Consider the following 17,657-nt stretch of genomic DNA (forward strand, 5'->3'; position numbering starts at 1 on the left):
CCTGCCCTTCACAAAAGCAGAACAGCAACCAGAACTTCGTGCTGTACCCCACATGCCACACTGGGACCTCCTCATACAGAGCCTGCAGAAAGCTGCTAAGCCTGCGTGCACTCCTACCAGCCTGAGCCAAAGGAAGCTGATGTTCTGTTAGCAGCAAAGCACTGAAGACTCCAAAACCAGTGCCAACAGTCTCTGCAATGAAAGGGAACGTAACAATGCCTCAAATGAGACAAGGAGATCCCAGAAGCTCAAGAAAACACGTGGACAAGTTCAGATAGTCCTACTCATGGCATGTGAATACAACGAAATAAAATTCTTCAAACTCTGAATCATTCAGAACAGAGCCTTACTTCCCTTAGTTCCATTAGGCAAGGTTTTCACTGCCTGTGCCCATGGGGTGTTCCCAAAATGAGCCAGGCTGCACGTTTTCAGTGGTAATGCATCACTTGGTATTTCAAGGTTCAGTGACACATCAGCCTGAGCGGACAACGATGTTACAGCCTCACTGAGGATTCTCAATGATAATTGTGTTTTATCCTTGTCGAAACTTAACCTGCTCAATACAGCCTCCAAAGCTGGAAGATCAAAGCAGGAAAGCTAACCCCAGCAACAGACAACTTCTCACTTCCAGCTAATTTAGTCTTTTCCCCCACACAGCTGCAGATACCACGCAAGCAACAGGAGCCTGGAAGACACCACATAGTTCTGGAAGAAACAGGCACATCCTAATGCAAAACATCTACTTCTTAGCTGGTGCAGAGGCTGCTACAGACACAGCTAGCTTGACAGCCCTGTTCTGAAAACAGAAATACTAGAGCAACAGGTGAGAAGGTAGAACAGGGCCAGCCTCGTTGTGTGTAAGGACACAAAACAAGCACACTACCTTCTGCTTAGACAGGAACAGAGCTCCCCAACACAACCACGCTGACTACTGGTCTGCTGCAATTTGAGTTCAGAGAGAAGGGCTGAACACAGCACATACCTTTATTAAACAAAGCGTCCCCATATTGGGTTACATTTGGAAGAGGGATTTTAAACTTGCATTATCTTTTCAAAGCAGGCATTCAGGAACACTCCAGTGATAGTCTGATGCCTCTGCTCTGAAACACGCAGTACCCAGATCACATTCTGCTCCTCACCACCACCTCCATGCACTTTGCTCATCTTTTGGATTTATTCCTCTCCAAAGGATACCTTTATAGTTCAAACAGCTGAGACTTCCAGAGTTGATAGCATTTCTGCAAGGAACATTTCTACTCCCAGTCCCTTCCAGGAAGAGGCAAACCCCTCTGAAGCCTGAAAAAAGTTATCCCAAATGGGATTTGAAGCTCACTTCAAAACAAAACAAAAAAAATCCATCTCATCCAAGGAATTTTCTTGCAAGATACCCTTAACAGACACCTGATGAGTTCCTTCAGTTCATTTTGAAGAAGTGTAACCACACATCAGAGAACTCACTGCTGTGATGATATGCTCAGCAGTCTCACACTTGATACACTAGTTCACCTCCTCAATACTCCAGATGCTCATCAGCACAGCTGATGCCTCGAACCCCAGCAGCAGTCAGTAACCCACACACATTTGGGGTCTGCTCTCCCCACCTGACAGGTCCAAGGCTGTGAACACCGCACAGAAGAAAGCCTGTCACACACAGCTGAAGCAGATGGCCCTCTGCAGGGAAGGGCCCCAGGAGAAGTCTCCATCCATCAGCACTTCTGCTGCTCCTCAACAGCTCCTTTTCAGCAGACTTGAGGTGCCCTGCAGCTTCTCTTTTAACCCTCCTGGTTCTCCTCCTCCATGTCACACACTTTTAGAAGATGCCAACAAGATGATTAAAAATAACTACCCAGAAAGGTTGTTTCATTATTAACTGGGTTTAATGTGTGTATTATCTCCTTCAACAGTTTTGGTAGTTTACAGAAATCTGTCTGAAAACATTATAAGTCTGGGAAAAACCAGTGCATGCGTATTCAGGAAGTTGGGGAGATGCTTGCAGACTGAACTTACACAATGACAAGGTGAGATCTTCCAAGAAAATCCAAAGTGCATTCATTCTCCATGAAAGGCAGCAATCCTAAGCAGGCACTCCTGCTGGTTCCCCTTATCAGCCTCACTTGTGAGAAAGCCTACTTCATTATAACAACAGGAGAAAACCACCTCACCAACAGCTGGAGAGGGAGAGCTCTGTGCGGGTCAGAGGCAGAGCAGCTTGCAAACAGGTCTGACAGGCAGCAGGAGCAGTGCAGGGGGAAGGCAGGAGGGAGACCTCCCCTTCTGGGCATAGCACTTCCAACCACAGCCTTCCAAGCGGTTAACACTTCACTGTGGGATATCACAATACCAAGAAAGGATCAAGCTCCCAGCTTTTGAGTTTAGGTGCAACGCTTTATCAGCCTCAAATGCACTAAAAAGTCCTCTGCACATTTTCAGAGGGAAATGTATGGCCCGATAGGCCAATCGCTGATTAAATCGGATTAAGATTTTTAGCAGGCATGGTTCAGCAAGCTAAGAAACTACGAAAGCAATCCTCAGTTTGCCAGCCGTGCTGTAAACAAGCAAAATCAGCACTGCTGATGCTTTGCTGGCTGGACCTTACGTAATTAGCATGACAGAGCAAGACATTAATAGGTGCACACATTATTGCAATGGCGCAGCTCTGGGCTATCAGCAGATCACCACCTGCAGAGGAACTGCTGCTCACCATCCCACACAAGGAGAGCTGAAGGGAAGCGTTATGATCACTTCCAACCACTTTCAACTTCCAACCACCAGAAAGGGGGAATCCAAATAACTTTCCCCTTTAAAGTGACCAAACTTCAAGTTCAATTACCTTATTCATCCCCTATTTTTTTCTATTATTTGTTTTAACTTTCCTGGTTTCAGTTTCTACCCACCCCATATTGAAATGTCTTTACAGATTAACCACAGAACGCTGTGTGACAGATCTCTGACTGCACGAAGCACAGGACAGCTGGAGGTATGTGCAGCACGCTCAGACCTTTCCTCCAGGCATCCACAAACCAAACCAAGCAGCTCCAGCTCTACATTGGAAACCCCATCTCCCCAAACTTCCCAAAAGATGGGGCTCACGAAGATGGAACAGATGACTACCCACACCATGAAGTGCTCTGCTGCTATCTCACCACCCATTCACAGTGATTGCAGATGCCATAGGGCCAGCTCCAGCATCTGGAACCACTGGATTAAGGATGTTAGCATGGACATACCTGCCACATCCTAAGAGCATTTGCTCTGTAGACCTGCTGACTACAGCTTTCCCTAATCGCTTACTGAAATTCACTCAGCATTACACAGGGACTAGTGCTTTGTCAGATTCATGCTTCAGCTCCCAAAGGACTCAACCACGTTACCATTTACCTGTAGCAAGCAAGAAACCACCAGCAATGACTGAGTTGTTGGGAGTAAAGCTCAATTCCGTGAGCCCAACCAGTAAGCCCATGCCACACAGTAAGGGGCTTGCACACTCACCTGCAAAGAGTTCATCCCACAAGGTAAAAAGCCACCCCACTCACAGCACTCCTGAGCACAAGGAAACACAGCAGACACCTGACAATCCTGTTCTACTTCCCAGCTTCTCCCATTCAGCTGCCAGCATACTGCCAGCTGCAGGAAAGTTCAGCATTTCTAGGGGATGGCAGGCAAACTCCAAAAGCTTTATCACAAATTAAAGGTATACGTAATAGGCTCTGGGATCCAGTAAAGATTCTTCATTACACTCACAGGATGAAATGTGTCTTTAATTAGACACAAAAAGCAAGTGATCGCATAGGATAAGACAAATAGCACATGGAGCTGAACAGCTCTGCCACGTGTTTTATTGCATGAATTTACCTCCTTGCACATCCTGACAGCTTCTGTACAAAGCAGAGTTCTTTTCCAGCCTCACGGAGATGAATTTAACCTCTCCCCTTGAAGAGGAGTAGTGCCATTCACACAGTTAAGAAACTGCACCTACACGAGGAAGCTTTGTTTCAGCTTCCACTTTCGACCCACAACCTTCAGCACAGTTGCCACGGAGACGCACTCACCACCAAGCAATCCCCACTACGTACCACATCAGCTCCTGCCGAAGCACCAAGGATCACAGCGTGCCAGCAGATCACTGGCAGGCCTGCTGAGCCACAGCCAGTGAGAATTACTGCCACCACAGCACTGAAAGCGTCAGCCGATAATCCAACACAGAAAGCCTTTCAGCGTCACTGATCCCCTAAAGCTCTGCCCATCCCAGAAACGCAGCCTTTAAATTCTGATTTAGATATCTAGAGATGAGCAGCAGAAGCCCTTGTACCACAAGGTCATACCTAGCTTGCTGGAAGACTAATTTTAGCCCTCTGTGCCTCAGGCAATTCTATTAGTTATGGAAATAAAGGATACTGGTGTTGAGCGCTGGTCCAAGGGTAAATCCCTTGAAAGAGTTGACTCCATTTAATTGCAAATGATCTCAAAGCTATTAGCAGGGTGCCCCAACTCAATTCATCAACAAGAAACAGTTAAATACTACACAAAAGCAGCACCGGGGCACCACTGTTCTGTTTAAGGTAGGTTTGCTCAAGTGGTGTAAACTATTACTACATTCAGTTTCAGACTGCGTAAGACAGGAGATCAGGAAGGTTTAACAGATGGGATTTGAGCACAAATGTATTTTAGAACACCTCCTTAGCAAGCATATTTCCTACTCTAACGCTACAACTACAACACGCCATGGAAGAGCTGATCTGCCAGGGCTCAGGGATTACTCAAACTTTTGTCAGTGTTACCAGAGACCGAACAGTTTGCAAAGACAGGCCCCAGCTTACCCAAAGGTGTCACAGCAAACAGCTTTGTGACAGTTACTAATTCTCAAAGATGGGGAGATGACTCAGATTCTCCAGAACGAGGTACATTTGGTCGTGGGATCAGAATCGTATCGCAGCGCTCAGCTGAGGTTCGGAGCCCAGGGCTGCTACAAGCATTCAAGAGAAACTACATGTGAAAAAGGCAGAGCACTTGGTTTGAAGACACCGCCGGGGAATATCTATACTACGTGTCTTGGCCCTGTCAGCTTCACAGACCCTGCACATCTTGTTTCGGTGCAGGACATCCAAGTAGTGTATTGGAGCACTAGTTCAATTGCACTTAACAACAGAAGCAGGATGACTGAGATCACAATAAAATGAGTGCAGAGCTTCTTGTGATAAGATACAGAGGATCCACAGTCCAACTAGATACCTACAAGTCATGCTCAGTCCCCTTGAGGCTCTGAAAGCAGCTGGCAGCACAGGAGGCTGCCCAAGCACCCAGCCCTCCCCCCGCCACTGCTCCTTGCACCTAAGCCTGTCGCTGCAACACCCTGGCCAGCAGGGATCCCCACAACTGGTCCTAGGTCACATTGTTCCCTTCCAGTCAAAGCCCTGTTTTCTGCAGACCAGAAGGAACCGAACAAGTGCTTCCAGAACAACACATCCCAAGTCATAGATCTTGACAAGTGAAGGCACTCTGGCACATGTAGTACTGCTAGCATTGAGAAATAAATAAGAAAAACGACCAACAGAGCACCAGTGCTGTATCCAGTAAGTCTAGACAAAGGACTGCATGTTGGTTTGGAGCCTAAAACCAGTTTTGGATCACAACCACTAAATAATACAAATCTCAGCACAGATACTCTTGCTGCAGTAGCAGAACACAGCCTAACTATGATTTACTATCACTGGTGTTGCATCTATCACGAGTAAAACTGAAGCCTTAGCACCACCAACACTGCACAGAACTTTTTCAGAATTAACCTGTCAAAACCTTCCCAAACAGACAACGGCTGGGAAGTGGTATCAGATGCCTGAGTGGCTGCAGGCCTGATCTCAGCTGCAGGACAATCACCTGGGGACACCGAGGATCTCAAATCCATCCAACCTGCTGCTGAAGCCCTGCCAGCAGCCACGGTAATCCAAAATGAGACTGCAAACAGGCAGCAAGCCCTTGGCATGGCAGAGAACCTGGTGGAAGCACACAGAGCAATTTGGAAGGCACTTGAAAGCATCCAGGCTGTTTAGGGCAAGAGCTGCCACGACTCCTCCCTCCCTCCTGACGTACATGGGCACGGCACTACCTGCAGCCTCAGCCCTGCCAGGAGCACTCTGCTGAAAAGCAACAGCAGGAACAAGCCTCCATCAGCATCCTGAAGGTGAGATCTTTGAAGCTTAACAGCCTTGAAAAGAGACAGCTACAAAGCGTGCGGTCTCTGCCTCATTAAAATAAGATGTTGCAGGTTAACAAGTTTACATTTGTTCACTCAAGGTTGCTCTTTCAAGATCTAGGAAATAAAACAAAGCTGTAGAAGCTAGCCTTGTGCGTCACAAGGACAGTTAGAAGGTACCTGAGGACAGCTGCTGCAGCACTTGGGACAAAGCACCTGGAAATGTTCAGAGCTCAATTATTTCAGTTTATTTGCCAGAACTGTCTCTTGCAGTGGAACAACTTTATAAGCCATATTGTACAGGACTTCCTCTCATTTGTTGTTTTTAACAGACCTAAATATGCAGAAGTCAAGCCTACAAGGAATTCTGACTCACAATGAGCCAAACTTGAAGACCCAACAAGCCTGATACCCTGCGACTGCTACACTCACTCACCCAACAAAACCTGCCACAGGAAATCTGCTCCATTCCTACCCCCCTCCTTGCCCGAGCAAGACTAGGTAGATGCAAATAGACCTCCCTTCCCCCCTTCCTGCAGTACGAGCTATTAATGTTAAAAAGAAAGAAAAAAAAAGAGACTGGATATGAATCAACCCTCTGATTTATACTCAGAAGTGAGCGTGTAACAGCTAGCAAACGAGCAGAGCTTGGGTTGTTATTTCTGCAAACGAGATGTTACCCTAATTACAGGTGTAACAAAGATTAGTGCTTAAGTGGAAACTCACACAGTTTTCAGCCTCATAAGCTGGGAAGATTTACTGCAACCTAAGATGATTTAAAACATGAATTGAGCTCCATAGCAAGTTGCTAAGATTGAGGCTATTGTATTGTGCAAAATAAATAGCTTTAAGAAACATGTTTCAGGCCTGTTGGCTTCACAGGTTTCTCCTACCACTTCCTTAGCCTAGCTTTGGTACTAGAAATGACAATTTCTCGTGTGAGGGGAAAAAAGTAGTACCTTACAGAAAGCTGTTATTCCAGAGTTTTCTTAGCATTACTGCAGGCCTCAAACTCATCCAGGTTTATTAGGATACATTAAAAGGCATATATGGGACAGCAGCTACTCAAGATAGTTAAACTGTGGGCTCCTCTCTAACGCACCACGTGCTAAACAGCCAGCTCCACGTGGGAGACAAAAGAAACCTACAGCCTCAGAACAAGGACAGCGGGTTCAGGACAGCAAAGAAAAGTTTGTTTCTTTGTAAACAGCTGCAGCTTTCCCAGTCTAAAGGAATGTCATAATATAATCATAAGAGTAAAAAAAGAAAGCAGCAGGATAGCAGAGGCAGGCAGAAAACAGTTTCTCTGTCTCACAAGTGAACATCTCTGACTGCTGCATTAGGAACAAAACCATACCATTCAGTTGTCTACCACAAAGCACAAACTGTCAGACCAATCTTCTGGGTAGGACGGCTGTCAGCTCTTTAAGCTATTAAGTTATTATTCAGAAGAGATTTGCTCACAGACGAGCAAACCAAAACAGAAAGACTCAGACAGGTAAGAGACACCTATCCATTTGGGAAAGTGAGCTACTCTGAATAGATTTTGAAAGGGTAACATAAGAAAAGACAAGAGAAAATGGAGGTGACCTTACGCTGATTGGTGCTCCTGTGCCAGTTGTGCCAACTGCTTTACTTCTATGGGCGGTCTGATTTTCTAAACCAGAAATTTAAAAGAAATTTAAAAGACATCTAGCAAAGACTTAGAATACCTCCTCCATCTATAAAAGACAGGGATTTAATGTGGAATATAAAGATTAAGGAGGCACAAGTCTGAGATTTTACCCCTCCATAACCTGTCCTGAAGCCTGTGCTTTCTGCACCCCAAAGCCTTCTGTCTTCTCATCTCTGCAGCTCGAGCTGCCCGCTGCCATCACATCCCCACTGCCACGAACCTCACCTGGCACCAGAGGCTGTCTGCTCCCTTCTTCTGCAGGAACATGCTCCTAAATAACACCAGGAAGGAGCTGCTGATTGTGGTGCGTGCAAGCGCTGCTGACAGATGAGGAGGGGAAGTTTCTGGAGGCCGAGAATGAGAAGCTGATGACCAAGAGCTCCGTGACAGCATTTCAAAGAATTGCTCCCACACTCCAACTCGTTAGGAACTGAGAATTCTGAACAACTGGAAGCCTGTACAAGAATGAGGGGTCTGATTTAATCTACACAGCACTAGGAAAGGGCACTTGAAAGAGAGATTAAAGACTCCTCTGACACTTCACCACAAGAGCAGAGAGGGAAACGTCCCAGGATCATGTGGCCTTTGGAGGAAGAGAAGCCGATTCATAAAAACCTCATCTCCTCAAGAACATCTTACAGGGAGGGCAAGGAGGAGCAATATGGAAATCAAAGGTAGAAAAAAACAACAGTACAAATAAAAAGGATGGAAAGCCAAACTTGAGGCAGATGTGCGTTCCTACATAAATGTTAGGAATCAAAATGATGGAGAAGCTCTATAAATGCCTGTTTTCCAAGCGATGATGTGAGCATAGCAGGCACATTCAAAACGCAGGAGACAGCAGGGGGGTCAAGGGGACACTCTGTGTTCAAGCACTGAATCCCTGGAAGATCTAAGCCCCTAAAAGTTAGCATGTGGCACCACGTGAGCAACCCAAACTCACTGTATCATTAAGAAGGGGATCATACATATCATACAGTTCCAGGCTCAAACCAGAACATGATCTCAGCCCCCCAAGTGGTGACGGCAGCTGACCTGCACTCACAAGGGTTTGGACAAACCAGAAGCACTGCATTAAACCAAGCCTCCATACAAACCACTGAGTGAGGTGTCAACATGCAACACCAGGATCCAGTCCTTTAACATCATAAAGCAGCTCCTCCCCAGCAACACACAGGAAAGGTGGCAGTGCCTAATTTTACCTTCAACAGCAACAAAATAAGTATGAACCACCACAACGAGATCTAACCATGCTGTAGGATAGAAGACAAGGTACCACGTCATGCCAGAGCAGGATGGGGATGCTCCGTGCATAGTTTCTTGCTCAAAGCTGCACTGGGTACCTAAAAGTTGCTTACAGCATTTATAGAGTGATTTGGAGATATATGAGCCAGGCGGACACATCAGGCAAGTCCTAAGAAGCAGACTAAGTGAATACTGGGCTAATTCTATTTTATAAAATGAAGTCAAGTCTCAGGAGTAGTTGAAGGTTGGTTTTATTTAATTTTATCCTTTTGAATGAGCACATGAACAAGAGGCAGCTGGTACACTTCACTGAAAACAAAAAAACCCACAAACAAGTACACTAAATAACAAGATCCTTCACCAAAAGTCTGCAGGGAACAAAGCTGCCACAAGGTAAAGGGAAAAAAATCCTTAACACACTCAAGTAACCAGTTAATATATATGTATGTTAGAATCAGGGAAGAAGAGCATGAGCAGTCAGCTTTGCAGCAGAGGGACTCACTGCATTCTGCTCTGCTTCACTCTGTTGAACTGTGCAAGGAAGGAAATACTGAGATGACAACATTTGCTACCCTGAATAATTTAACACTATCAGTAAATAAGGGCAGTGACTCTAAGGAATTGCAGCAAAACCTCAAAGTACGAGTGGGTGATACAATCAAAGCACAGCACATCAGAAATGACAAACTCCAAAGAAAAATACCAGAAAGAGCTCAAGCCAACGCCCAGAAACAGGACATCAGCAGCATAAATCCCAAAAGGAGTTTCATGAAATTATCAGTGTCATGGAGAAAGTGAAGAAGCAATTTATTGTGAATCTACTCCTTGCTATTTTTTTTAATTGACATCCCTGTTGCTTTCTGTCCCTTCCTTGTTTGTGGGCTATGCAAGAAGTAGTCTCCAGGCTCATCATCCTCTGAGCACCAAAATGATTCAAGTGAGTGGGCAGATTCTTGGAAGTTCACTAGATTTAAGTGTTGTTATACCCAGCTCAGGAAGGTCATAAAATGTTGGAATGAGAAAAACAGAGCAATATTATCTCAAAACTGCTATATTTGTGTGCTCCTATCCCAGGCACCTGCTGCTAGTTACCAGTAAGCAGGATTCCGGGTCAGATGGATCACATGTATCACCTGAAGGCCCTTTTCATGGCATTAAAAAGGAGTTAACATGTTAACCTGAAATCACACAGCAGCTGGTTGCTTCAGAAAAAGTGGGAATTTAAGAGACATCCACCAAAAAAGCGGCAGTAAGTCTGAAACAGCCACGGGTTAGGCTGTCCTCAGCCTCACCCAGAGAACAGCTCCCCTTGTAATGCTCTTCCCTGAACCTGTCAGCTGGATCAATCCTACCAGAACATTTTCCAGCAGCAACTTAGGCTTGAAAAGTTGAATTGGTGGCAATACAGAGAATTGGAACAGCATAGAAACTCACACTGAAGAGAAATACAGATGATACGGAGCAAGGCAACGTCACACACTTCAGGTTTTCAAAAAGCTGTATGAGGAACTGGAAGCTTTTTAATGTGATGGAATAAGAGATTGGATAATAGCTTTCTGTTGCAACCTGCGAGCCACCAACCAGATGGAGTGGTGAAAGACACCGGCACAAAGGAACTCCCCACAACAGCACACAGCATCCCCAAGAGATGCGCTCAAGTCAGACACATTCGGGGGTTAGTTTAAGCAAACACATGCACAGCAGAGATCAGCAGATAACATGGAAAACAGCAACCACGGGGCTCAGAAAGAAGCGGAGAGCAGACCACACTGAAAGCACCAGAGAAGAGTTGTTTCCAAGAAGCTTTGGCACAAAAACAGATGGGTACATACTGGCTGCAAGTAAGGTTGCAGGAAGAACCTGAAGCAAGTTCTCACCCATCAGTGTAACAGTAGCTTTCCACACAGAATAGCATAGCAAACAACCCCAAACAGTCTAAAGCAGCGTGGACTTCAGGCAAGCAGCTGGAAATACACTTCTAGGGATTCCTATCAAGTTTCTGCAGGCCTGCTCCTCACCTTCACAACCCAGCAGCTCCTCCCAAAAAAGAGGGGCAAAAAAAGGCACCAAAGGGTGCTTCACTGAGTCCGGGAAATGGAATTTCATGGCAGACAGCACTGGAAGAAACATTAGCATCTAAACAGAGAGTAGCTACTTATGCAAGTAGATACTTATACAAGTGGAAGGCAGCGATTTTATCGAGCTGATGGTCTAACATTTCACTGGAGTCAGCAGGATTTTTGCCAAAAGCTTTCTATATCACCCATACCGGGGTACCACTACACTACTAGCAGCAACTTCAACACCAAGAGCAGATGTCCCTGGCGGCTTCTTACTACCCAAGCTTTCTTGGTATGCTTTGTTTTTAACAAGCCTCACTGAGACAGAATTACCTTTTCTAAGAACCATGACACTTAACATTCGAGACCTTCCACCATCAGGCTGCACCTCTTCTGGGGTCACCCTCCCCACACAACACCCCTTGATGCTATTTATCGTTAGTGGTGATACTGGAGGACCCCCAGCTCTTCACATGAAAGTCACCACAGCAAATCCATCGATACCACCCAGGCCCACAGAACAACATCAGTGTTCTGCTACCAAGATGGTCTTGCTGCCAAGACCGCATATCCAGCGAGGAACCCTCTGCATGAAGGCAATCTCTCCTTGCTCACCACTCAAAGGAGCTCTTTGTATTTTCAGAATGCATCTGTGGGAAACTGCCGCTAACATTTGATAAGCGCTTCTACTTGGGAACAAAGCTCCCACTTCTCCACTCACCCACCAGCCTCGGCGAGCAGCCGGAGGTACCGACAGGGGATTACAATAGAAAAGCAACTTCAGCCGCTCCAGAGATGGGAGACTGATGCAAATCGAAGGCAGCAGCTGGGGCACCGAGCGCTGAAGGACTCGGGGAGTGGCAGCTGGCCGCCCATATGCGCTAGGTCACCGATAACAAAATAAATCAGACCTGAGCACACACCCTCGGCACCGCGGTGCCGGTGGGAAGCCGAAGACGAGGATGGCGTCCCCGGAGCGAGGAGCAGTGCTACGGCGGGGCTGCGTGCCCACAAACCCCGCCGCCCCATGGGGAGAAGGTCGGAGCTGAGTGCTGCAGGACCCGAGTGTGAGCTGGTCCCCCAGCCAGCCCCACGCCTACATCCCCAATTCCCCAGGCACCGGGGGACACAAAGGAGCCGCAGCCCAGCACGCAGCCCGGGCACGGCTCGGGACGCCGCTCCGCCCGGAAACGCGGCACGGCCCCGCCCGCGATCAGCCCTCCTCACGGGGACAACGGAGCACCGGGGGCAGCGCCCGCGGGCCCCGCTCCCGGTGAGGCAGCTCCGGGCACAGACGCTCGCTCCCACCCATGCTCAGGGCGGCTCCGCGACGCGCCCCCGGCCTTGAAGAGGCCGGACACGGCGTGGCCGAACTCCCCAGCCCCGAACCCCCTGGCCCCGGGCCCTACCTGGCCGCGCCGGCGCTGGGCTGAGCTAGGCTGGGCTGGGCCGGGCAGGCCCCGCCGCTGCTCCTCCCTCCGCTGCGCTCGACGGGGAGGGCGTCGACCCGGAAGCGCTCAGGGAAGCCCCGCCCCTCCCCAGACACCGCCCTATAGCGAGGAAGCAGGGGCGCCGCCCGGCAGCACTTCCGGGTGTCGGCGGCGGCGGGCTCGCCCTAGCAACCGCGTTCGGTTGCTATGCGGAAGCCGGGCCGGTGGGGGGGGGGAGGGGGGTGCGCGAAACGGCTGCGGAACGGAACCAGCTAACCGTACAGTAAAACTGGAAGCGCGCTTCCACCGCATTAACGTTCAGTGTCTGCATTTTTTAAGTACGAGGCCCCCAGGGCCGCCTGTGCCTGGTCTCACCGCCCTCGCAGCCAAGAACTTCTTCCCAGCGTTCATCCCGAGCCTGCCTTTCCATTTACAGCCGCTCCCCCCTCCACCCACTCCCTGTCCGTGCCACGTCTCTCCCCAGCCGCTCTGGGCACCACAGGGCTGCTGCAAGGCCCCGTTCTGGGGCACATGTCACGGCGCTGGGGGCATGGCAGCCACGCCAGCGCTGTTCCTCCACGCGTCGGGCATAACAATGCGGCCTTGTGCAGGCACAAAGCAGACAATCGTGCTGCTGTTAGGTGCTGCTCAGTGCAGAGCCAGGAGGCACCACCCAAAGGGCCTCATGGGATGCCAGCCCAACATCAGCCTGGGGTAATGGGGCAAAAGGACCAGGCAAAAACGAGGACGGTGCAGGCTGGCCTGAAAACTGACAGCTCCTCACACAGCAGAGTGGCACTATGCCACACTCTTCCTTCTCCTTGGCGTAAGTGGCCTCAGCAGCGTGCGATACCACCAGCTTCAGAGCAACAGAAATGAGTAACAGCCGTTGTTGTGTAGATCCTTCAGCATCCCAGACTCACAGCTGCAATCCATGCACATCTCAAGGAGGCAGAAAGTCATGAGGTGGTGCATGGACATCCTGTGTGCCACAGCACAGCCTAGTAACAGTTGTTTTTGGTTTCTTTTTCCTTCTAAAGGAAAGCAGAAAAACAGCAGGAAAGGGGGTCTGCAGAGAGCTCAGCCACAACAGTCCTTGCCCAAGGCCCAGGGCTGTCAAATCATCCCCAATATTACATATCCCCCATCTGTCACCTCTATGAACGCTGCTTTCCCACATGCCCATAACCTCTTCACAGCACTGACGCCCTTTTGATGTAAAAAAGGGCAGAATGTGCACCGTCTGGGTCACTGGCACAGCCCAGCCCTTGGTAGCTGGAAGAGCTGCTGACACCTACTGTCAGTGTGGGGTATTTCTCCTTTTTGTCTGTGGATGCTTGCAGGCGCTCTAATAAACTAACAAATCAGGCAACGCTGCCACAGTAATTGGTTTACGTTCTGCTGGCAGTTCTGCACTTGTTCCTATTTTATTAAATACATTTCAAAACCTATTTATAGGGAGTACTCGAGTCCACGGGATTTTGGATTTCCTTTTTTCCCCACCATTACAAAAGGTGCAGTGTTCACATGGATCTAACCAAGAGTATTATTACCAAATCATCCTTTAAACTTACAGGAAATTAGAAGGGGTCTCAAGAACCTGAAACTACAAAGTGGAAAACTATGGTATTGACCCAGCAGCGATAATAAGAGGTGAAGTTCTCCAGAACACACAGCTTGCTCTCAACACCCACAAGTCCCAGGGCATGGGGAACTCCATGACAGCGTGGTATCACCGTGCTTCAAAAATACGCCTTAGTTACGTCCTAACTTTAGCACAGTTTTCACCACAGCCTCTCTAATGTCTACTTTTTGTTCTGCCCGAAAGTTGAACATAGCCCACTTGTTTAAGCCTAGCAACAAACGCAAACAACAAACCTTTAAAAGAACACCACCTTCATAGGTATATAGAAAAAGACCGTCTCAGGACACAGGAGGGCTCAGGCTGGAAGGCTCACGTTGCCCACAGCCCCGCTGCGGGCTAGCTGCCCCCAGCCTCATGCACGGCCTCGGCCACCTGCAGCAACGGCAGCTCGCCGGGCCCCCACCCACCTCAGCTCTCCCTTCGCCTTCACGGTACGCGCCGCGACCGCCGCTCGCCTCAGGGAACGCCACCCCGAGCCACCAACACGACACACCCACGCCCGCCCACGGGAGCGCGAGTTACCTCTCCGCCGACCAACCAATCCGCCAATGGGAGCGCGAGTTACCTCTCCGCCGACCAACCAATTCGCCAATGGGAGCGCGAGTTACCTCTCCGCCGACCAACCAATCCGCCAATGGGAGCGCGAGTTACTGCAGCGCTCGCTCCGCCCCTCGCGGAGTTTCTCCTCAGCCGCAGCCGGATGCAGCCCGTGCCTGGCGGCCGCTCTCCTGCCCGGCTTTTCGGGCGGCTTTCCGCCTCCTTTCGCAGCCTCCCGCAGCCGGCTGCTCTCTGTGGTGCCCGGCGTCGTGCTGCCGCTCGGCTGTCCTCGTAGCCCGGCTGTGCCCGGGGTCGGCACCGGGCGCCAGCTTCTTTTCCGTCACTTAGTTTAAAAAAAGGATGCGGTTAATGTTTGCGTATACTATAGATGCAAACCGGCTGCGGCAGCCGGAGATTTTCGGAACAAAGCCCTGAAAGAGCGACCGCTCCTAGAGCCGGGGGCGGCAAAATGCGAGGAGCTCTGCGGGCGGAGCGCCTCTCGGCTCTTGAACCCGCGGAACGGGAGCGCCGGGGCCGCGTTTCCGGGCGACGGCGGTGCGCCGCCATTTCCCGTCCCCGCGCGGAGATGGCGGCGCCCCACGCGCTGCTGGAATGGTGCGTGGGGCGCCTGCGCGGCGACTTCGGGCTGGACGTGGGCGAGGAGATCGTGCGGTGAGCCTGCCCGCCGCCGCCGGGACCCCCGCTCCCTTAATCCTCCTCGGGTCCTCCCGTCCCTTGTACCTCCCGGCGGTCCCCCTCCCCCTCACGGTCCTCCTCAGGTCTCTCACCTGTTCTCTGGTTCTCCTCGACTCCTGGTTCTCGTCCTCGGCCGTGCGCCAATGCAGATGGGAAATCCTGCTGTCGGAGCTGTTTGTGACCCAGCACAAGAGCTGCCGTTAGGAGTATGTTTAGGGAACCCAATATCTGTCCCCTTTCTGTCTTTGGAGGACTTGCTCATGGCTGTGTGGCACCTCTGTGCCTTAGGTTGTCCTTGATTTTGGCACTGAGTGTGGTGTACGTTATGTGTGGGTGAAGAAGAGCACGCAGCAGGCTCTGTGTGATTAAGCAAAATCTCGTTGGCTTAGGGTTAGGTTTTTTTTATGTTACGTGAGGACAGACAGCGTCCCACTGATGATTTTTTTATCGTTATTATTATAGGACTATGGGAATGACACTTCTTCCAGAATGAAGGAAGAAAGGAAGTTTATTATTTAAATTGAAACAGCCACAAGGGTTTTCCCAATGTGCCTCTTTAACCGTTCATCTTAGAGAACTTTTTCCTTACTATAAACTACACAAAAACCTGGTATGAAGAGTGGAGATAAGTTCTACTAGTTCCTTGTGTATGCGATCAGACCGTTGGAGTCCTGACAACAAAAGCCCCCATGCCCACTTCTCTCCATTCTGCCCTCCTGCAGCTACATCCTGTCAATAACAAGCGAGGATGAGATCCGAGAGTACGTGGTGGATCTCCTCCAGGGCACCGAGGGGAGGAAGGGGCGGTTTGTGGAAGAGCTGCTGTCGCGCTGGCAGAAGTCCTCACAGTCACCTGCTGAGCCCTTACCGGCCTGCCGGAAAAAGGATGGTGAGTGGTATGGGGAGGGAGGAGTTGAAGTGTTATGTAATTAAGAAATTAATGCGTATGGGTGGTCCTATTTCTGTATGTTGTAACTCCATAAAGCCAATTTCCGTTCCCTAAGTAGATCCAGGAGGTCAGAGGGATCCCATTGCTGCTTGTTCTGAGACTTTCTTTGTGCTTACATGCTCTTGCAGAGACTTCAGAGGTACCTCGGGCTGGAGACCAAGCAAAAAAGGGGAAACGCAAAGGAAGGAATAAACAGGAAACACTTGCTTATGTGGAGCCCAGCACACATGTGGAGGAAGTAAAAACTCCACTGGACCTTGCCAAGGTGGGTGCATCTGGTACACGAGCACTGACTGCATGGCTGCGTGTCTTGGCAGCTGTTTCTTTGTTGCCACTCCATTTGAAGCTGAATGCAGGTTTGAGTAGGCAGTGTTCACTCTGTCTGTCTGTATACAGGAGTCTTTTCCTGCTGCAGGGCAAATAATATTCTTGGGGATGGTGAGAGTGGAGTTCTGAAGTTTTTGGCATTAAGGAATGTGAGCGGAAGGTTGCTTTGTGTTCTATTTGAAGTTTGCCAATCACGTTGAATAAAACTTTGACAGCTGAAATATTTTAGGCTCACACTCCTCTGGAGAGGAGGCATTGAATGCTAGAGCTCCACTGAAAGAAGCTGCAGGATATGAGAACAGAAACTGGAAACTGGGAAATCCTGTCTCCAGGCAGCACAAGGCCATGCACAAGCGTTCATTGCCTTTCCTTCTGGTAGCTAATTAATACTTTTTTGTAGCTGACTTGTTTTCTATTCAGCAGAACTGTTTCTCAGGTTAAGTGCATCAAATATGATTATCTTTGCTATCAAATATTGTAGTTACCCAGACTGAATTTCTGAATTTTATTTCTGCTGAGCATGCTACACAGAAATAAGTGTGTGGAAATGTGCTACACTTGACTGGTGTTGTTAGGTTTGCAATTGATTCCTTCGTGCTGCAAACACTGAGCCTGGTGTGCATCCCAAAGCTAAATTCTGTGATTTATCCTCATGTCACCTTCTTGTGAAGTCACGTGGCATCATACAAATCTTAAAAGTTTGGGCTGCACCTGAATAAATGGTGGAACTTAGGTCTTTAAACTGAGGGTTCGTTAGTAGGGGAAGTGCAAATGCTTATAAAATTTATGAAGGCTTACAAAACAAACATTTTTTGGAACTGCAGGGTGCCAAATGGACAAGTGATGTTCCATGTCCTTCTAGTTCTCTCTCAACTATTGGAAATACTGGGAAACTTCTGCTAA

General features: G+C 49.0%; 2 protein-coding genes across 4 annotated transcripts in view; one reads left to right on the forward strand and one right to left on the reverse strand.

The window, feature by feature from the left end:
• Positions 1-12,650, reverse strand: part of CSNK1G1 (casein kinase 1 gamma 1) — an 82,904-nt gene extending 70,254 nt beyond the window's left edge. For all 3 annotated transcript variants that reach the window (XM_065733705.1, XM_065733703.1, XM_065733704.1), the window contains exon 1: positions 12,580-12,650. The gene's annotated coding sequence lies outside the window, so the exon portion shown is untranslated. The remainder of the gene's footprint in view (positions 1-12,579) is intronic.
• A 2,686-nt stretch (positions 12,651-15,336) lies between these two features.
• TRIP4 (thyroid hormone receptor interactor 4) overlaps positions 15,337-17,657 on the forward strand; it is a 29,363-nt gene continuing 27,042 nt past the window's right edge. The window contains exons 1-3 of the mRNA XM_065733692.1: positions 15,337-15,454; positions 16,201-16,367; positions 16,556-16,692. Coding sequence (XP_065589764.1) covers positions 15,369-15,454; positions 16,201-16,367; positions 16,556-16,692 — 390 coding nt within the window. The 5' untranslated portion in view covers positions 15,337-15,368. The remainder of the gene's footprint in view (positions 15,455-16,200; positions 16,368-16,555; positions 16,693-17,657) is intronic.

Source organism: Cyrtonyx montezumae, unplaced genomic scaffold, assembly GCF_038088225.1.
Source record: "Cyrtonyx montezumae isolate F1298 unplaced genomic scaffold, pur_monq_1.0 scaffold_17, whole genome shotgun sequence".
Taxonomy (NCBI): domain Eukaryota; kingdom Metazoa; phylum Chordata; class Aves; order Galliformes; family Odontophoridae; genus Cyrtonyx; species Cyrtonyx montezumae.